This window comes from Balaenoptera ricei, chromosome 7 (genome assembly GCF_028023285.1).
Source record: "Balaenoptera ricei isolate mBalRic1 chromosome 7, mBalRic1.hap2, whole genome shotgun sequence".
NCBI lineage: Eukaryota > Metazoa > Chordata > Mammalia > Artiodactyla > Balaenopteridae > Balaenoptera > Balaenoptera ricei.
Genome location: NC_082645.1, coordinates 42019689 through 42041889, shown reverse-complemented (window position 1 = coordinate 42041889; position 22201 = coordinate 42019689). Strand labels below are relative to the sequence as shown.

The window sequence follows — 22201 nt, the reverse complement described above, 5'->3', positions numbered from 1 at the left end:
ATATATGAATGTTAATGCTTGTTATTTTTATGCAGTGGTATTATGGGAGATTTTATTCTCTCATTTAAAGTTTTCTTTATTTTCCAATTTTTCCCAAATTATCAGGTATTGCTTTCACATTTAGAAAAATAATAAATAAATGTTAATAATAATAATAATATAAAAGTGAGATCAAAGGGGCTCCAAAAGATAGAAACATAAATATGGAATGTCTTTCTTTGCTTTATAAATGGCTAAATCTTCCAGCTAAAAAGTTTTTATTTCCAGGAGAAGTAGTACTTGTATTCTTTCCTTGACTGGATTTGGATAGAGGATCCACTGCAACATATTTGATTTGGAAACCTCCTGCTGTCACTGAAGCATCACTTAGAAACTTCAGGGTCATGACATTTCCTGGGGAGGAGGAGGATGCAAAAGAACCAAGATGTTACTCTCCTTCAATTTGGCTGACAATTCAAAGACTCATTCTCATAGGAGAATATAAAAATTCATGAACAAGACTCCCAGAATTCAGGACTAGATTCTCAAGCTGTAGAGTCTGTAGTTTCACTGCCAACTGGGACCAGGACTGTCATATTTTTTCCTGTGGCTCTCCAATGTGTCCTAGAGGAAATTTTGTCTATTCTGTTTTCAAAGGGATTCTTTGTAGAAGGAACATCCATAGAATTACAGGAGAATGGCAGGCAGTTCAAACCATTAAGATATGGATGGATTATTTACTAAATGATGGCAACAAGCCTTGCATTTGTTAAAAAAAAAAAAAAAAAAAAAGCCCACAAAGCTAGATCCCTTTACACAAAGCACCTAACTACATTTTACCTGCATTAAAGACCAAAATGTACCAAAAACAAAAAGGGAAAACGTTATTGTATAAAATAAATATAGGAATACTTTTCTTTTTCAGGAGGGAATGACCTTCTTAATCCAGATCACAAATCCAGAATTCATTACAAAAACCCCATATATATATATAAGATGAAAGGCACAGCTTTAAGTGCCTTTCATCTTATTTTCCAAAGCAACACTATGAGGTGGATACTATTAAAATAGTCATTTTTATAGATGAAATTGAGGCACAGAAAACCTGAGTAGCTTGCCCAAGGCCACAGGGTTATAAGTGGCAGAACCAGGTTTGAGTTCAGAGTTCATGCTGTGGTCCACTGTACTTTTCTCAAACTTGAAAGAGTTGTTTAAATTAAAAAAAAAAAAAAAAATTTTTTTCTTTAAATTAATTAATTAATTTATTTATTTTTAGCTGTGTTGGGTCTTCGTTTCTGTGCGAGGGCTTTCTCTAGTTGTGGCAAGCAGGGGCCACTCTTCATCGCGGTGAGCAGGCCTCTCACTATCGCGGCCTCTCTTGTTGCAGAGCACAGGCTCCAGACGTGCAGGCTCAGTAGTTGTGGCTCACGGGCCTAGTTGCTCCATGGCATGTGGGATCCTCCCAGACCAGGGCTCGAACCCGTGTCCCCTGCATTGGCAGGCAGATTCTCAACCACTGCGCAACCAGGGGAAGCCCCCCCAAAATTTTTTTTTTCAGATTACTCAACTGGTTAAAATACAAATTGGCACTGTAGGGCTAGTGCTAATTTGGTGACATCTATCCACATCTAAGTGCACATCACCTATGACCCCAACATTTCACTTCTAGAAATTTACTTTTTAAAAATAAAATTGCACTACAAAATAGAAGTTTAAAAATGTCTAGTGAAATGTTCAATAGCAAAAGAAAAAAAAAATCTGAACCAACCACCTTCAGGATGTTAAATATTGGTATATGACAAATTATGGTACCTATTAGGTAGTCATTAAAAAGAATTAGAATGATCTAAATATTATACTCTGACTTGAAAATAGCTCCATGGTCTCCATGTATTGATATATAATGTTTGTATTATACAGGAAGACATCTGGAAGGATGGTCACCACATAGTTATCCAATGCCTTTCTTGGGTGGGGAGAGATGAGAAGGGTGGGCACATTCTTTCTTTATATACCTTTTTTTAAAGTGGTACAGTAATGGGTAATTTTTAGTTTATTTTCTGTTTTTGTTTTTTAATATAAATATCCAGGGGTGAGTAAGTATATATTTAAGAAGAAAACTAAATCAAAATGTTAACAGCATTGTGCTTGACTGATAGGATAATACTTTAAACATATTTTATATCTTCTTTTTCTATTACTTTGTATCAATGTATTCTTCCCGCTGTTTTGCTAAATCTTTGGCTTTTTATTTAACTATGCTCTTTTCTGTTGATTTGTTTCTCTTTGAGTAATAAATTGTGTGGGTTTTTCTTTTTTTAGTTCCTTGCAGTTGTGCAAGAAAAACACTGATTTGGTGTTACATTTGGAGTAAGTTTTGTCTGTTTTAAACAAAACAAGAAAAATATTAAGTTTCAGACTTCTTTTTGACTCTCCCTCTGTTTCATTTTGTTTGTTTTTTTTTTAAATAAGATTCTCACCCCCCAACTACCTCCTACATCTCATAAAATGTCTTCTTTTAGTTTTCTGTTAACATAAAATATGTTCTCAAGTAAAGAATAAGAGATAAATAAAAAGTTTAACAGATTACTCTTCCTAGGGAGACTATAACAGAGTAATGAATTAATAAATTTTAAGCATTAATCATTCCAAGACTGAACAAGAGTTTCCATCTCTTGTAATGATTCATAAATGAGAATTGCGTGCACTGCAAAGCTAGGGTGTGGGACTAATTTTAGCTAATAGTATCTCAGCTTAAGGACTGCTTAGAAATTGCAACTCAATGTAGGTTTGTTGTTTTTAGTTGGAGAAGTATTGTGATAATTTTTTTATGATGTGGAGGAAAAATAGAGCAAGTCAGAATGCCAGGGACTTCCCTGGTGGTGCAGTGGTTAAGAATCCGTCTGCCAATGCAGGGGACACAGGTTCGGGCCCTGGTCCGGGAATATCCCCCATGTCACGGAGCAGCTAAGCCCATGCGCCACAACTACTGAGCTTGTGCTCTAGAGCCCGCAAGCCACAACTACTGAGCCCACGTGCCACAACTACTGAAGCCAGCGTGCCTAGAGCCTGTGCTCCACAACAAAGAGAAGCCACCGCAATAAGAAGCCCGCGCACCACAACAAAGAGTAGCCCAGCTCGTGGTAACTAGAGAAAGCCCACGTGCAGCAACGAAGACCCAATGCAGCCAAAAATAAATAAATTAATTAATAAATTAAAAAAAAATAAAAAAAAAAGAATGCCAATTACTGGTGCTGGTGATGAAAATAAAAAGGAAAATGAAGACATCTAAGAAAGTAAAAGTTCTTAGAAAGTAGCAGTTTGAGGCAATAGCAATGGTATTGCTTATTGAGATAAATGTATGCTGCTACAGGGACCTTTCTTGGGGTACATTTCAAGGAACAAAGTCACACAAAATAATTAGCAAGAGGAAAAAGATTTGGAAAACATTGCCTACTATAGCTAGCCTTTTTAGATTTACTATGCATAATTAGCATAGTAAAAGTTCTCTGACATCTTCTAATAAAGAAAGCTGTTTCACATTGTTTAATCCAATATTTCCCAAATTTACTTGACCTTAGAGCCCTTTTCTCATGTAATATCTATTAAAAACATCTAACAGAACTGTGTTCTTCACAAGACTCTCTGGGGATTGCTGTACTAATGTGAAAATGCAATAAATATGATGTAAAAATTTTTTCAGTGATAGAAAGTATTTTAACAACTTTACAAATTACTTCAATCCTTTATCAATGAAAAGTTTGGACCTTTTATTACCACATTTTATGGGAATTATAAGCTACAGCAGTATTTATGGATTTGCAGATTCAAGACTATCTCAGACTGCATTTCCTGCAAATAACCAGAGAGTACACATTTTTAGTGCAAGGAGTTGATAAAAGTCTTTAAGTATAAATAAGCACTTCTTTGCCTTTTACAAGCTAGCAAGCTATATCTGTCTTCAGCTCTCTCAACTTTAAAAACTATATAGTAATAACTACTGGGTCCTTCATTTTCACTGATACTGAGAAAGCAAATCATAGTTTTGTTCTTCAATTTAGAGCCATTACCTGTACTAATGATGTCTTCTGGAAGCTCATCTCCACAGTATCTGAAAGAGAATTTTTTTAAAAAGAGAGGTCACATGAATGATTATTATATAGCTATTGCAAGTGGCTCTTACTGATAATTGACGTACTTTATTTCCCCTAAGTAATGGCTCATTTTTCTATTATTTTACAACATTTTATTGTTATATTTATTTATTTTTACTTGAATTTGTAAGAGAGAAGAGGGGTTAAAACATTGTTTGAAATATGAAGTATCTCAGCTTAAGCACTGCTTAGAAATTGCAACTCAACGTAGGTTTGTTGTTTTTAGTTGGAGAAGTATTGTGATAATTTTTTTATGATGTGGAGGAAAAATAGAGCAAGTCAGAATGCCAGGGACTTCCATGGTGGTGCAGTGGTTAAGAATCCGCCTGCCAATGCAGGGGACACGGGTTCGAGCCCTGGTCCGGGAAGATCCCACATGTCATGGAGCACCTAAGCCCATGCGCCACAACTACTGAGCCTGCGCTCTAGAGCCCGCGAGCCACAACTACTGAAGCCCACACGCCTAGAGCCTGTGGTCCACAACAAAGAGAAGCCACCCCAATAAGAAGCCCGCGCACCACAACGAAGAGTAGCCCAGCTCGCCGCAACCAGAGAAAGCCCACGTGCAGCAACGAAGACCCAACTCAGCCAAAAATAAATAAATGAATAAATTAATTTTAAAAAAAAGATACTCTGTTGCAGGAGAATAGATAAACTGGAAAATCAATGTTGTAGGGACAGATGGAGAGAAATAAAAGAAACATCATGCAAAATATCGGATGTTCATTAGCTTCCTGTATGGAGAAACAATACATACCTTCCCACAAAGCCATGGACATCATCGTAACTGTCATATATTTCAACATAGTCAGCCAAGCAAGCTGGGTCATCTTCAAGGTCAAAGTCCAAAAAACTCAGGTGAATACGCTGACCATACTTGAGTCTAATGTGCCAGTAGCAGATTTGGTTATCATCATACTCATTTGGGAAGCCTGGAGATTTAAAAATTTGCTTTGGATCTGTGAAGACACCACCACACTCCTTTGCTGAAATGAGGGGAAAAAAAATGATAAGAAAGCATTTTTAAAAAATGATTCCTACTTAAAAAATGATATTCATTTCTTAGTGTCCATCTATTTAGTACTTTTTATGAAATAAAAATAAAATGATTTAATATATAGCATCCATAGTATATCGTGTGTAACTGTAGCTAAAGAATAAATGTTTTTTCATTAATAGTTGCTAAATTCTCTAAAATGAACATAGACCACTTGTGAATTTTTTTTTGTTCTAACTTTTTAAAAATTAATTTATTTTTGGCTGTGTTGGGTCTTCGCTGCTGCACGCGGGCTTTCTCTAGTTGCAGCGAGCGGGGGGCTATTCTTTGTTGCGGTACGTGGGCTTCTCCTTGGGGTGGCTTCCCGTTGCGGAGCACGGGCTCTAGGCGTGTGGGCTTCAGTAGTTGTGGCACGCAGGCTCTAGAGCACAGGCTCAGTAGTTGTGACACATGGGCTTAATTGCTTCGTGGCATGTGGGATCTTCGAGGACCAGGGCTCGAACCTGTGTCCCCTGCATTGGCAAGGAGATTCTTAACCACTGTGCCACCAGGGAAGTCCCCACTTGTGAGTTTTTTTAAAAGTAAAACAGCAAGAAGGAATAATAATTGTGCTCCTGTTGACATTTTTGCTCTGTTTACGTTTTAAGCATAGGATGCATGTCTTATGTGTACACTTAAATGTGTTTTGACAAATATATATGCCCATATTACCAACAGCCCAATCAAGATGACAGGGATTTTGTTCTGTGGTGTCACCACTGTGTCTTCAGGGACTCAGACACTTAGAATAATGAGTCCAATAAATTCTGTCTGGAAAATCATTATAGAATATGAAGATCACTTAGGGAATTTGAAGGTCACTCTAATCCAGTTAAAAGGAATAATTTATAATCATTCTATACTCCTTTTACTGGTTTAAATTAGCACCTTAATCCTCATACTATTTGAGGATTTGGTGAAGATATCCATGTTGGTTTTTTCAAGTCATTTACCATTTCACAGATTTCTGTCCTGTCCCATAACCTGTTATAAGAACAAACAATCTCTGCCAGAACAGTGATTTTACAGTATGCCTAGAGAGAAAGCTGTGGAAGGGCCCCAGTTAAATTCCATATCACCTAAATGTCTAGTGTCTTGAAAAAAAGATACAAACTGGAAACTCAAAAATAATCTGAGTGGTGGTGATGGTAGTGGTGACTCTGGATAGCATTCAAAGGTATTTTTTATTATATCAATTAAATTTGTTTTTTTTTTTTTTGGCTACGCCACGCAGCTCACAGTATCTTAGTTCCCTGACCAGGGATCCAACCTGTGCCCTTGGCAGTGAAAGCGCCGAGTCCTAACCACTGGACCGCCAGAGAATTCCCCAATTAGAAGTTTTTTACAAGAATATTCTCCTTTAAAATAACTATTACAATAAAAAATTGTGTTAGAATCCTTAACACCATAGAAGTAAAGGAAGCTTATCACCCCAGGGCAGAATAGGCTCTTAGAAAGGCAAGGAAGTGACAAAAGAGGGTCAGGGATCTAGTCTGAGCTCTGCGTCCAGTCTATACCTCTGTTTCTTCATTGGTAAAATAAATATAGTCATGCCTCTCCTGTTACCTCCCTCACAGGACTATTCTGAGGATAAAATATAAAGGATAGCTTAAGAGTATTATGCAAAGTGTAAGCTATTCTTATTGTATTATTAAATATTATATAATACATAGTTTATATGTGCACATAAGCATGTACAGTGCCCGCTTTGGGAGTGATTTTCTCTGCCCCATAGCATCCTATCTTTGATGTATATATCATTAGATTAGGAAAAAAATTCAAATATTGAACTAATTTGTTTTTATATTTAGCTATATCTATTCAGCTCTGTATTTCATGTTACATATAATTATTGCCTCATCTCTTGCTTATTTAGAAAATGACAGATTCATAAAGCAGGCTGGGTCCCTGAGGACTGACAGCTAGTTGGTTAAGAAGTATTCATACAGGAGGCAGTCGGCATCATGCCACACATTCAGAACTCGAATGAGCAAGCTGACTTCTGAACACTTCTGAATGACCCTATTCTTCCTTGCTTCAATCAACTCTAACTTGGTGATATTGATTAATTAATAATCATTGCTTTATTTTTCTGATACCATTATGATTTTTTTCATTCCAATTATTTTTCAAGGAACTGTTCTCCCATTGCTAGTTCAGGTGGCCCCCAGTCCCCTTCAGGTTGACCACATCCTAAATAATCAGTATATCACTGAATCCAAAAGTAAGCTGAGACTTGAATAAGCACAGGTCTCCCAGGATTCTGTACACATATTCCCAGAGTAAAAAGCATTCAGCCTCTGTGAGAAACAAAAGCAGCTTATAAAAATTTGTAAGTTAAGGTGGCATTCTTATAAAAGGGCAATGAAATACTGTAAGAATCTTTCCATTTGTACTTCTACATCTTCCTTAGACTTTGACCTTTGGAAATGATTGAGTAGGTGCTCAGAGATCCTGAAGTTTATCTAGCAAAAGAATCAGATAATATATTTGGAAATAGAAGTTACTCTTAAGAGTAAAAAGAGAGTTGCTTGTATAAATATATTTAAGAAAAAGGAAGAGAGGAAGAGAGAAAGAGAGGAAAAGAAGATATATGAATTATTAACAATGACTAAATATAGGACTAAATATAGTATACTATAGGCTTAAAGTATGTCAAAGTGATTTGAAAGTTATAGTCTATATGAATGCACGTTATTCATATTTTTTGAATTTTATTTATTTTTTTATACAGCAGGTTCTTATTAGTTATCTATTTTATGCATATTAGTGTATATATGTCAATCCCAATCTCCCAATTCATCCCACGCCCCCATTTATTCATATTTTGTCTCAAGTGGGAATAGGTGACAGCTCTAGGAAAAATTCTTTTCTACTTGGAGTATACATTATTGTGAAGTATAGGTTAGTTGCAAATGTGAGAAACTGTTCTCCAATGGTTAATATTATTATTTAATAATATTATTAAATAATAAATTCTATAATAATATGCTAGAACTTCACTGTAATCTCCTACTTTGTCATGGACATTCTCTAAGGTAGATCCAAATGGGACACCACCTGAGGATGTTTATGATCATATATGTGGGAAATACTTTATAACATGTTGTAACACTTTGTAATATTATCCTGGGGGAAATATATCCCAAAACAACCGTCTACTTTTTTCTCCAACAGCATGGACCAAGAATTACTGTTTATAGTAATTATAATGTGTTAATTTTCTCTTTAAAGTTTTCCTAGCTGCAATCAACCATGGAAAAAGAATATGAATAAACAGGTACTTACAATAATAACTAGCATATCCAGTATATATTTGTTAAAACAAACCACAGAGTGAGGGTTGCTTAGTTTGGAAGTTTAAGAATTTGTGCCCAAAAAGAAATTAGGGAAAAACTTTGTTTATTCTGTCTCCTTTTCTCATTCTATTAAAGGGATAATTTTGAACAGTTAACATTTGGTAGTACTACTTCATAGTTTTAGCTAATTAACTGTGACAAGTTTATAATCTTTTTTTTTTTTTCCTTTGTAATCAGAAAGTTCCCTGGCACAGAAAAGAGTTGTCTTGATCTCACCTGCCTACTAATTACTGGCTGTCTGAAAGTTACTTAAGCTCTTGAACTTTAGTTTCCTGAATTCTAAAATGGGTATAACAATAAAGTGACAGTGTGGATGAAGAGACATAAGTCAGTGTGTGGCACAACATAATCATTCTATGAATGGTAGTTGTTATTAATAATTATCGTTACTAAATTGCTCTCTCTCTGGAAGAAGAAGTCTTTTCTTTTTACTAACCTCTTAGTAACCTGTACCTGTTTTTATATAGTATAAAATTATTGTTTTTGACAAACCATGTGGGTTGTAGCAATAAGCATCCCATCTTTCACTTCTGTTCAGACGGACTCCGTAATCAATAATACCAGTTTTTCCAAATCCACAGTTGGGCCCCGGCTTCACAATGGGGTATCCAACTCTGCCCTTGGCCATCCACCCAGCAGCACAGATATGAAATCCTGCAAGAGAATGGAAGGGTAATGGCTTAACTGGTTATTCCCTCAGCTGAGTGAAGGTCATCTCAACTAAGATGGCCCCTTGCAACAGGGACAGTGTCTTAACTGCCCAAATCCAGTTCATATAAAAGGAGAAGAACTGTTTTCTTAAAAAATAAAGTTTGAATATATATAAAAGTTCTTGTAACATCTGATTTTTACTAGAAAATGACATCTTACTTGGAGAAAAAAAAAAGAAGCAGATGGACTAGGAAATAATAATACCATGGATATGAAAACAATCCAATTTCAGAGCTGGCTTCTTTTCACAAATGACCGAGCTAGTGCCATGAGTTAATTTCTGGAATTACCATCAATACTGAAAAAATTTTTTTCAGATGATAATTTCTCCTTCAGGATCAATTAAGATATCACTAATATTTAAAAAATTTGACTAGGGATAAAAGTACTCATACATTTCAAACAAAGCCTCAGCCTTGTTTTCCTTACTCAACTTTGGAGGCTGTTTTAATATTTGCCAATGCCATCCAAGAACGATTTGACTACAAGTCCCCCATGGCTAGTAATGTCTCTGGCCTTTGTATACAAGTCCCCCATGGCTAGTAATGTCTCTGGCCTTTGTATACATCATTCCATTTACTGCGTCACACAGAGCCCTAAGGGTATAGACTGAGCAGTCATCTGGGGAGACTTTGGGGCATTTTCGAGAACACCTTTATTTTTGTCTTGGGTAATGTATAGTAATAGTATGAGCTTTGCCAGGTATGTTCCTATCAGCAAAGGGATATCTTCAGTGGAGAAGAAAATTCTGAATTGGGGTGGCCTTTTGGATTCTCCTGAAAGTCCAGGAGAGACAGTAGCAGCCCGGTTTTTTTAATATAAAGAAGCAAACAGCATTTGTTAATTACTGGGTTTTCACCAGGTGTCCTGACATCATCTTCCCAGTTTCTTTCATCTGCCTCCTTACAACTTGCTTATCCTACTTTTCCTCATGGCTTTTGATCCTAAAGTACAAATGCATTCTCCCACTTAATGTAAAAAAAAGAAAAGGAAAAAATTGAAAATAATTGAAAAAAAAATCCACTAAATTCACTATTTCTTCTACCAAGTAAATTTCTTTGTAAGACACACATAGTAGCACCATTTAACAGCTGAGGAAAATGACACATAGACGTCAAGAAGAGATAGGATGATATTAAAAATGAGTAGCAATGGCATTAAAATTAATGAGGAGTTTAAATGATATCGAGATAATGATGTCTTCATTTTCTTTTGATGTTTATTTATCAGCTCCCAATGGGGTGTGACCCCAACTAAGTTACTAGTAGTAGGAATTGTCTACCAGCTCTAGGCAGAGAAGATAGGAGAAGCCGGAGGAACTATTAGCAGGGGTGGAGAGAAAAGTCTTAATAAGGGGTTGCAGGAAAGGTGGAAAATTTTTTTTCCAAGGGTGAAAAAGAAGATTATTGTCAAAGCCGTTACCAATTTTTCTGGCTGCCTCTAACTGCTTGTAGGTGGCAAGATGGCCACCTTCATATTCACACACCGCCTTCGCTTCTGCGTAGGTGAGCTTGTACTTGCCAGACCGCGCTTCTCTGTGGTACACGCCTGCTGCTTGTTCTGTGAATTCACAAAATGTCGTCAATGCACTATTATCCATTCTTGTGGAACAAGGGAAATTTTGTGGCCTCAGTTGGAAGATTACATCAGCTATTGTTCCTGCCAAAGGGTTCCCTGGGTCAGCTGCATTGAGTGGCTAAGTTTTCATTGTTAGAAAGCTTTGGAAAAAAAATATGAATGAGGGGAATTTGGGGGGACATAGATAGAAACTTGAGGCTAAATTATTTTTTGAACTGAAAACCTGAAAGAAAGTTTTAACACAACATTGTATTTCTGCATTATCCAAAGGTGATAGAGTTTTGACTTTTTTTTTTGGCTTTGTTTTAAAAACTTAGAAAGGTAAGCAGTAGGAAAAGAAAAGGAGTTGAAGGCAAAAGAAACCAATGAAAATTGGCTCACAATGAAGGAGAAAAGTAAGCCAAAATAGCCATTTGAGGGAAATGACTAATGCAATATAATTGAGAATTTAGTAAACAAATCAAAAACTGAGGAAAAGTTTAAAGGAATCCAAAGCAAGCAAATATTACATTGAAGAAAAGAAAAATAGATTTAAATACAGCAGAGAAAAAGTGGGACACACCTAACTACCAGTTCCTAAGTTCTTCAGCTGGTTTGTCTTTTCGGTTCACATTTGTTCCCAACGTATTTTAGATAGTGTTAAGTCATACATGAGCTGTCTCCCACTAGATCACTGTTTAAAATGATTGTTTTGAGTTTGGAGTGCATTTTGCCATAGAAACAATGTGAAAAGATTCCCAAGACAATAATCATAACATAGCTCTAATAGTTCTATGTTGACTGTCAGATTATTGTTAAGTCTTTGTCCCCTGACCTGTGCAATCAGCCACCATCAAGACCATTTCCAACGAGAATGTATGTTTCTTGGCATGCAGCAAGATATGAATCCAGCAGTATTAGAAATACTGTTCTTTACTCTCTTCCCCAAGCTGAAGTTGGCAATGCCACAGTTCAATAGGAGATGCTGCTTGGCATTTTTCTGGACTCCATGGGATACTGCTCTTATACCTTATATGGAAAAAGCCTGTCATTAATACACAGTACCTTAGTGCATCTGATACTTATAGGTCAGAGAACACAAGGAACATCAGTCATTTTCCCCTTTGAGAGTCACCTACTTCCCAAGTGTCCTTCATAGGGTAAAGCCTCATTAACTAAGCTTTTACTCGTTTCCAATTTGGTTGTTTTAAGAATATACCATGAGGTACTTTGATAGGTGCTGGGGATCAAGCCCTATTCTCAAGCAACTCAAGCACTAGTGGGCAATGCAAGTACATCTATTTTGAAGTACAGGGGTACTAAGGCTTCTAGTAGAGAAGGAGACATGTAGTGCTTACTAATGTATTGTGATGGAGATCATTGTTACTTTTTTTAAAAATTTTTATTTATTTATTTATTTATTTATGGCTGTGTTGGGTCTTCGTTTCTGTGCGAGGGCTTTCTCTAGTTGCGGCAAGTGGGGGCCACTCTTCATCGCGGTGCGCGGGTCTCTCAGTATCGCGGCCTCTCTTGTTGCGGAGCACAGGCTCCAGACGCACAGGCTCAGCAATTGTGGCTCACGGGCCTAGTTGCTCCGCGGCATGTGGGATCTTCCCAGACCAGGGCTCGAACCCGTGTCCCCTGCATTAGCAGGCAGATTCTCAACCACTGCGCCACCACGGAAGCCCTATTGTTACTTTTTAAAAGTGTTAAAACTGTATCTGTTCTCTAAAAGATCTTTATTTGAAAAAAATTTTTGTATGAATTATTTTGTCTGCCAAGGTTTCTCAAACTAAGATTTCCGTGATATTTTACTCCAGAAATAAAAATATGATGTACTAAAAACACGACAGCAAGCTCCAAATGGAGTCCCTTATGCTAAGCCCCACATCACCAAACCAAGACTTAAGTATGGTTTCGGCTCACCCAGAAATGGAATCTTAAACCAGTCAGTCAGAAACCTCCTGATCACCACCAGTTAGGTCATCTGCCTGATAGACCCCTGCCATCCCCTGAAGGAAAGTAACCTTGCCATAACCAACCTGCTTTTTCCCCTAGTAAAACTTCCTTCTGCCTGCTCCCTTCTGCCTATGAAAGTCTTGCATTTTGTACCACTCCTCGGAGCTCCTTTCTATCTGTTAGATTGGATGCTGCCAAATTCAAATGGATTTTTGCTCAGATAAACTCAAAAATTTAAGTATGCTTCAGTTTTTCTTTTAACAGATGTTTGCAGGAAAAAAATAAATTAACAGAAAAAATTTTAAAAATAATTTTAAGTTTTCTTCCTGGTAGTTTTTCTTAAACTTTTGGTACCTCTTAAACTTGTCTAGTAATAAGGTAGTAACTTAAATAGCAGAAATGTCTATACTATAATTTTTAGTTTATTAAATAATATTAATATTCCACACTGTTCCTGAAAGAGACCCAAACTTCCCATTATTTTGCCTTATGAACAAGTTGAGTACACTTGGCATGTGTACTTGACAGGTTTAAGCACACATTTATTTTAAAGTATTTCCCAATTCAGAATTTTAAACTACTAAGATGGTCCTTTGTACAATGAGTCCTAATCTAAAAAATTTCACCTTTCAGAGGAAGTAATAATTTATTAGTTTTTCTAGCTGTCATTCACTGAAATTGAAAATCTATTTAACCAGTAACTTCCTTTTCCTTTTAGTAAGTGGTGACACAATAGTATGTTGGCTCTGATTTCTGTTTCTGGTTCTACAGTGGACCAGTTGTGTGACCTTGTATAAATCACTGCCTGAGCTTCAGTTTCTTCATCTATCAAATGAGAATAATGACAGCTATTTTTTGGAATATATAAACCATAAAACCCATAAGCATAGATTCTGTATCCTAGTAGGAGCTCATGATAATGTTACTTTTCCCTTCTCCTTTTTTGGATTCAATACAATGGCTAAAAAGAATTGCTTATCTGTACATTTTTTGATCTTCATAATCCATTTAAACTAGTTGAAGTCTCTTGTCCTTAAGTGTCTTAAAAAATTACTATCTAAGGAATTAGAGGATACAAGAGTTAAAAATAAACCTTAGGGGTCCCCTACTTCAGACTTCTCATTTTACCAGTATGGGACTGAGACCAAGATTTTAAAGTGCCTTGTTCTTGATAGTTGCTAGCAGATTCCTGCCTTCTAATTCAACTTTCTTCCCTCCCTAAATAGTTTTCTACTACTGCATTGGCCTAACCAACTGTAAACAATTTATGCTAGGCTGACTGGTCAATAATTTGTCTCACATTGAAGCATGAAGCACTGTGCAATCACTCTGGGCCTCAAATGTGCAGTATGCTATTAACAAACATTTGTGTTTGCTCCTCTCTATCTCTAGGACAGAACTCCTATTGTCTAGGTTTATATTTTGGTGATATACAACATCACTTAAAAAAAAAAACCAGCAACTCCAAATTACTTGATCATTAGCAAATTTGACAGCATTTCAGTTTATCCATGTGGGTTTAACTCTTACTAGCTTTATGATCATCTTTGTCATTTCTGACAAATAGGTGTATATTTCCCAAGTTTGATGGTGTGCAATGAAAATAAAGAGACTTGCTCATTCCTCTAGTAAATTCCAGACCCCATCTTGGCCAAATGGATTGCACTGTTCAGCATGAAAGCTGTTCACTGGCTCAAACTGAAAAAAGAGGCTGCAAGGCTGTGCATTGCAATCGAGCTTTCTAATGAAATCCGCATGGCTGCAGTTATTACCAGAGAGAAACATGCTGAAAGGGAAAATATTCTATAACTATGTGCTGCTTAGCAAGCATAACATCAAAATCTAGGTTAATTTTGCTTTCTCTTTATTTCTCTATTTTATACAAGGATCTGTCAGTTTTCTTCTTGAGCAATTCAAATTTTTTTCACTATCAAACACAACAGTGAACATAAAGCAGTATTAATTTGTATCATGAGAATTAAAGCATTATTAAGAGTACTATATGGGGTATTTTGGGTTTTCTCTATTTAGCCTTTTTTGGTCTGTTGTTTATATTCACAGTTAGGTCTATGTCATTCCTTACATTTAACAAAACAAAACAACAAAAGAAACTTTCCTTTTCTAACAAAAGAGGTAGAAAAGTATTTAAATGGATAGCTCAAACAAAAGAAATCAAGTGGTAAGAATGCATCCAGAAATACAAGCTTTTTTCATTTTTTTCTATATTACAAGCTGGCTTTATCAAACTAGTCAAAAGATGTTTGGAAAAAGCATGATATACACTACAGGTCAGAGTACATGGAGCAATAATTATAAAATTATTGTGTATTCCAATTTACCTGTTGTAATTCTCTTATGGTTACCTGTTATGAAATCTGACTAGAAATGCATTGAAATGAAAACAAAATAATATATTGGTGGTTTTATTTTGTTAAGGAAACATTCTGCACTATACCACCACATCTTCTTTGAAAATTTTAAAGCATATTTTCATATGGAATATAAATATTAACCTCTATTTTCTACTGAACAGTTCACTTTATAAAAAGCTATTTTAAAATTTTAGAAGGCAGAAACACTTTTTAAAAAATGATATATGCATTCCAGTAGCTATCTTTCCCAAGCATTTTCTTTGAAAACATCAGCCTTGAACAGAAGAGAAAAATTTACAGCTTTGATTCACTTCTCCATGAATTCAGAGAAGCGACTTTCCCAACAAGAAGCTCATGAGTGAAGTTTCTTACCAAGCCATATGGAGTTATGAAAAATTCCATTCTTGAATCCCCATCCGTGAGCCTCTTCCCACAGCAAGACAAATAAGTAAATTAAGATGACCATATCTCAGTTGTAGAGAAGGAATAGCCTGTTAGGGGCTGCTCAGGATAAATTCCCAGAGAAGAGGCTGAAATGTGTCTGAAACATCTGGTTTCCACATCTTTTAAATGGTTTTTCTTTTTTTTTTTTTTTTTTTTCAGCTGTGAGGTCAGCAAGTACTCTCCAATAGCATTTTCCTCTGTAGAGTTACACAATTAACTCACTGTCTGAGGCAAATTCTCTGATTCATTTGCATTGGCAACCAAAACTAAGGATATAGAATGATCATCTACATTTTAAAATTCACTTACTTTGAAAGGGGATCATTTATTCTATCTGTCATGGACACTTTTCTCTTAGGAAGTTTGTTTAACTTGGTGCAGATTCAGCAGTGGTTTCAAAACAACAAAAGAAAGACACCAGTAGGAATTTTAAGAGAAACCCTGAATACCTTATTTGCAGTAAGTCAATTATGCGGTATGGGGTTTGGGGTTAAACACTAATCTTGAACTTGACCCTGGTAATGTTACTTTAGTTTTCCTTAAACATTGCCAAGCTTGTATAGAAAGTTTGAAACAAAAAGTGTACACAGCTGGCAAACTCTAAACTGTCTCCAGTGATGTAGCATTTCTTTACCCTCTCCTCTGTCTGCTTTTGTCCTGGGTGGTGTCTGTTGCAGTCCTTGGTTTATTGTGGTCAGTAGGTAAATACATCAGTTTCCAGAAAAGTAGTTCAGTTTCAGAGACTTAGGACATTCCAGCATTTTGGGGCTATCTTATAATACAAATTTTTCCAGGCCACAAATCCTTGATTTTTTGGGAGGAAGGTGAGTGGGTAGATAGTCATAAAGTTAATTAAAATATGGCCTTAGGTTCCCCGAACCCCTCTAACTTTGAAGATGATCGAAATCATAGGTAACAGTTATCATAGAAAAGTCACCATGCCTTGAAATACCCCAAATTTTCCTCTCCTTTTGTGCAGGGTCCTTGGGGAACCTGTCTGGTAATACCCCACTGCTCTGATGCTAGTGGTGTTTCCTGTTGATTGACAGCCATTTTTTTCCCGCAGCTTTGGCTTCTCTTTCTCATTTGTCATTCTTCGCTACTTAGCGTCTCTACTCTTGCTACCAAACTGCTTCCCATTTGCTCCCATTATATTCATTTCTCATGCTTTCTTAGTTCCACCATTGATATTGGAATCTGGATTTGCTCTGATCTTAAAGTTAGCCTTGAATCCCTTAGGCATCTTTGTGTTGCACATCAAAGGCTTAGACTGATCTTATCTCTCCTGGAAGAGCAGTTGTGGGGGGTAGGCTGAGGGTGCAGAATTTACTGGATACTCACTGAGATGCGCATAAATCTGTTAGGGTTCAAAACTCTCTATTTTGGATCCACAGCAGATGAGAGATGAGGGGATTATATCCCAGTTCACTGACAGAATTAGAGGGTTTAGGTTTGGTGCAAAAGAGGATCTAGTCTAGACCAGGTAGGCGTGACTACAAAGAAGATAGGCATGGTCGGCGGGAATAGGATAAATAGAGAGTTGGAAGGAACAAACCACGATATTTCTCTGGAAAGTGGAATTATATGAGTATTTTTTAAAATTAATTAATTTACTTATTTATTTTTGGCTACGTTGGGTCTTCGTTGCTGTGTGCGGGCTTTCTCTAACTGCAGCGAGCAGGGGCTACTCTTCGTTGCGGTGTGCGGGCTTCTCATTGCAGTGGCTTCTCTTGTTGTGGAGCACGGGCTCTAGGCGTGTGGGCTTCAGTAGTTGTGGCACACGGGCTCATAGCTGTGGATCGCGGGCTCTAGAGCGCAGGCTCAGTAGTCGTGGCGCATGGACTTAGTTGCTCTGCGGCATGTGGGATCTTCCCGGACCAGGGCTAGAACCCGTGTCCCCTGCAGTGGCAGAAGGATTCTTAACCACTGAGCCACCAGGGAGGTCCTATATGAGTATTTTAAGTTCGTGGTTTAGGAAGTAAATATAACTTTACTTGTGCAAGCCTACAGCAGAACCGTCACAGCCTTCCCCATTCTTTTCCTGGTCATATTCTCTGCCCATGTGCTTTCTGCATCTCTCTAAAGTACTCAGTTCCCTCTAGGTCTCATTTATCGAAAATTACTCTCAGGAAAGGGTTGGAAATTAATCTTTACTTAGGTCAAATAACGAACAAGAGATACCCTTCTTTGTTCATCTGCATTTTAACAAAGCTTCAAGTATAACAGGGTGTAAATGTTCAACTTGTTTTAACATAACATTTAATGATTAGTTTGATGGATTAACCCAATCTAGGGTGGAGGATTTCTTTCTCCCCCTCCCATTTCCCCATGCAATTCCCCCCACCTCTGTACAATGTTTGGAAACCCTATCATTCAGCAAAGAGAAAACAGTGCCTAATCGTGTGGGCTCTGGTTTTGAGGGGGTGTTCAGTTCTACTGTGGAAGAAAAGAGGAGAATGAGGGTTTTGTATGGAACAGATGCAGTGGGTGTGGGTGGGAATTCAGAGGAGAACCAGAGGGAGAAGGAGAGAGGAGAGCAGAGGGAGTTTTGTTTGTGAACTTACCTTGGAAGTTGTCCAAGATAATAAGCACTCCCTGCCCACCCCCTAGTACACACTACCCAGGATGTGTCTGAGGAGCTGAGAGAAGATACACTGATGAAAATTCCTTTCAAGGGCTCAGAAGACTTGGCCAGTCCAATGCTCTGCCTTCAGGGATAAATGTCACCACCAACACCCCCTGCCCCCAATCTCTTGATTGCACCCACCAGTCACTGTCTGAAAACCCAGCAGGACTGCTTTTATGCAGAAGTACCTCCCCTTTCAACTGCTTCCCCACAGTGTTCCAATGCCCATAAGTCTAAGCAGCTACTAGACACCTAAAGACAAGGAAGGGACAAGTCTACACTTGATTTGGGCTAAGACTGCACTGAACAAGCTTTAAGATCTCCTAAGCTGGCACAGTGGTTTAGTGATGTCACTATTCCACAAATTTAAAGTAAAAAAAAGAGACTCTAGGGTGGAGTTTCAAATATCTGTCAGAGGAAGAAGAAGACATTTAAAATCCTTTCAACATGCTCAGCCTCAGCTGACCGGGAAAAGGTATGGAGAAGTGTCAGGTGGATGTGGACGGAGGGGGAGAAAAAGGAAGAGAGGAAAGAGAAACACGTTCTAAGAGATCTCATGTCTGATTATACTTTAAAAAGACTGGATTTCAATTTCCAAGCAAGACATTGTGGGAAAATGCAATTCTTTGGCATACAGTATGAAAACTAAAACATAAATTATATCATTTATTGATTAAATCATATATTTTGTAATCTTGGAAAGTGAAGGAAAGAGAGGAGAAGGTAAGAAAAGAGAAGTGTGGAGCTCAGTGAATTACTAAATATGTCAGTAGAGGACATCTTTAAGAACACTGCCAGTAAGGCCATTAAATTACAATACAGGAATGCCCTACTCACCCCAAGAGCTCCATATGGACTATGGTATGAATAAAGGTAATAAAAGAAATAAAGCTCACTTCCCTAGTGCACGATTTAAAACAGTTGGAGAGAAATTCTAATGCATGGCATAGAGCAAGGTTTAAGAAATATGTGGCATTCCACTCATTCATACAATAAATACTTAATCTTCACATAGAATGCTGCCAACTTTTACAGGGCCAGTAGGCTGGATAGAGCCTATGTAGAACAATGTGAAATATATGGAAAAGTGAAACATTTAATTATTTTATATCAAGAAGTTTTTAGAAAGTGAATATGACACTGAACAGAACAATGGGCTTTCAAGTTTATGGGAAAACAGAAGTCAGAAAGAGATCTGAAACTGACATTGAATTTCCTGTAGGTATATGGTGTGACATTCATTAGTAATACCCACCAAGTATTTCTGGTTCTCCACCAGCACTTTGGTAGCATTGTACCCTGTGACCCTCTGTGGTTTGGTGGGATCATGTGACTAATTCTGGCCAATGAAATGTAAGCAGAAATTAGATATGTTATCTCAGAGATGAGCATTTGATTGCTGATTCTCCAGAACTCTCTTTCCCTCCTGTATGGAGGGAACTATTTGAGATGTGGCTGCTCTATCACTTGGATCCCTGGTTGAGCCTGATGTTATGCAGCATGAATGAAATATAAACCTTTATTGTTTTAAGTCATTGAGATTTGGAAGTTGTTCATTACTGTTAGCATAACTTAATCTGTCCTGATTTATAGGAAGAAGTGAGTGTGTATGGGTATTTAAAGCAAAGGATGACTTCAGAAGTCTGGGAGTCTAGGGACATTCAGATGCAAAAGCTGAAGCCAGGAGAAGAAGGAGAAAGAAGAGCAAAGAGAAGGAGATAATGATTAATGTACTTAATATCCTTCCTCTCCCCACCCCACCTCCTTATAACACACAACTCCCCAGTTTGCCTATGATCTGCCTTCCAAATTTATTTATGCATTCATTCCAATCAAACAATTCCCTATACCTCTGATAAATCTTGAAAACTCTTGCCTCCTCCTCCATACCTCTTCTCTTCCCTTACTCTAGTTCGAGAATCACAGAACTCATTGCTGGGGACTTAGAGACCAACTGGTTCGAATTCTACCTGTGTTGTGACTGCCTGCTACGCTGCCCTTACTTATGTTGACCTGAAATCCTTTTAGTTAAACTTTGACTCATTTGCGTTATTGAGGTTCACAGAATAAGTCTTACCTATATCTGCTTTCAGGAAAAATTGCCATGATCTATGAAGCTGGAACAAAGAATACATATTTGAAAACAAATTTAAAATATGCTCACTTAGAATTTGCTTTTTAAATATTTTTTTTAAAGTAGGTCCAGAGGGCTTCCCTGGTGGCGCAGTGGTTAAGAATCCACCTGCCAATGTAGGGGACACAGGTTCGAGCCCTGGTCCTGGAAGATCCCACATGCTGAGGAGCAACTAAGCCCGTGCGCCACAACTACTGAGCCTGTGCTCTAGAGCTCGCGAGCCACAACTACTGAAGCCCGCACACCTAGAGCCTGTGCTCCGCAACAAGAGAAGCCACCACAATGAGAAGCCTGCGCACGGCAACGAAGAGTAGCCCCAGCTCACCACAACTAGAGAAACCCGCACACAGCAACAAAGACCCAATGCAGCCAAAAATAAATAAAATAAAATAAATAAATTTTTAAAAAAAGTAGATCCAGAAACATTAAGTTCAGAGTGATCCTATCTTGATAAAGGAGGGATATGTGTAAATATATATGAAATGAAAAGTCCAGAAACTATACATACAAATGCCAGATATCTCTGCATGGTTGGGTTATGGCTATTTTCTATTTTCTTCTTTTTGTTTTTTTGTTTTGTTTTTTGTTCAATAAATATGTATCATTTGTATAATGAAAAAAGTTGTGATTCATATACATATATTTAAAGGCATTAACTTAATTGACATGGCAATGAAACTGATAAAGAATACCAAGAAAATCATGACTAGAACAGAATATAAATTCTAAGAAAATTGAGTATTGTGCATCTAACCAGGTAAATGAGTGAAAGGATTAAACAGTCTTTCCAAGGAGAATGAGTTTAGTCATAATGGTATCAAAACTGAAGCCAAACCATAGTTCATAAATTTGTACTGAGGTCACATGGCATACATGCTTGCTTTCAGGTAACTTGATATGTATATAATCAATCTTGACCTTAGCCTACCCATAAATATTTAATTTTTTACAAATGTTTACAGAGGGCATAGTTTATGTTAAGCATTATACTGTTTACTATGTGGGGATATAAAGATTAATAAGAGATGATCTCAAAGAGTTCACAATTTCCTATTTAAAAAGTTATGAAGTAGGCTTGATTCTTTTTTTTAATTAATTAATTAATTAATTAATTAATTTTTGGCTGAGTTGGGTCTTTGTTGCTGCACGGGGGCTACTCTTCGTTACGGTGTGCGGGCTTCTCATTGCGGTGGCTTCTCTTGTTGCAGAGCACGGGCTCTAGGCGTGCGGGTTTCAGTAGTTGTGGTTCGCGGGCTCTAGAGCGCAGGCTCAGTAGTTGTGGCGCATGGGGTTAGTTGCTCCGCGGCATGTGGGATCTTCCCGGACCAGGCGGATTCTTAACCATTGCGCCACCAGGGAAGCCCCAGGCTTGATTCTTTACCTGGGAGTTTTTGGAAGGGGTGTAGTTAAAGGTAATACTATGCCCATTGTCTTTGCACATTCTCTGACCCAGTGAAGGGAGGATCTACCAGGAAGATTTTTGGTCTTAGCATCTTCAGTACTGATAATGCTGGCAAGACTAGCTGCTGCTTGCTGCCACCAAGACTAGTGGCTCTGCTCACTAAGTATTAGGTATAATTAGACAGGTGAGTACATCCTTCTTCAAAGAAATACTTTATATCATCAGGGACAGATTCCCTTTAGGGTAACTTCCTGCCTTTCTGCCTTTATGTTCTGCTCAATTGCTATGGGCAAAATCTTTTTGTCTCCTTCCATTCATCCTCCCTCACAATAGGTGAGGCTACAGAAAGGTGAGGAATCAAGTATATATCCTAAATCTTGGTGACCCCTGTTACCAAGCATCACTAGTGAGAGATTCTGAGGCTTCCTTCTTTTTTTTTTTTTTTTCAATTTTTATTGGAGTATAAGT

At 37.5% G+C, this 22201-nt stretch overlaps 2 protein-coding genes across 5 annotated transcripts in view; one reads left to right on the top strand and one right to left on the bottom strand.

Moving 5' to 3' along the window:
• The window catches only part of NMI (N-myc and STAT interactor), a 113363-nt gene that overhangs the window by 25289 nt on the left and 65873 nt on the right, over positions 1 to 22201 (top strand). The gene's annotated exons all lie outside the window — the stretch shown is intronic.
• TNFAIP6 (TNF alpha induced protein 6) lies at positions 183 to 15650 on the bottom strand. Its single transcript, XM_059927139.1, has 6 exons — positions 15500 to 15650; positions 10662 to 10799; positions 9021 to 9182; positions 4891 to 5119; positions 4050 to 4090; positions 183 to 393 (listed from the first exon to the last, which is right to left on the bottom strand). Exons 1-6 carry the CDS (start codon positions 15591 to 15593, stop codon positions 224 to 226), a joined length of 834 nt encoding a protein of 277 aa, XP_059783122.1. The 5' UTR covers positions 15594 to 15650; the 3' UTR covers positions 183 to 223.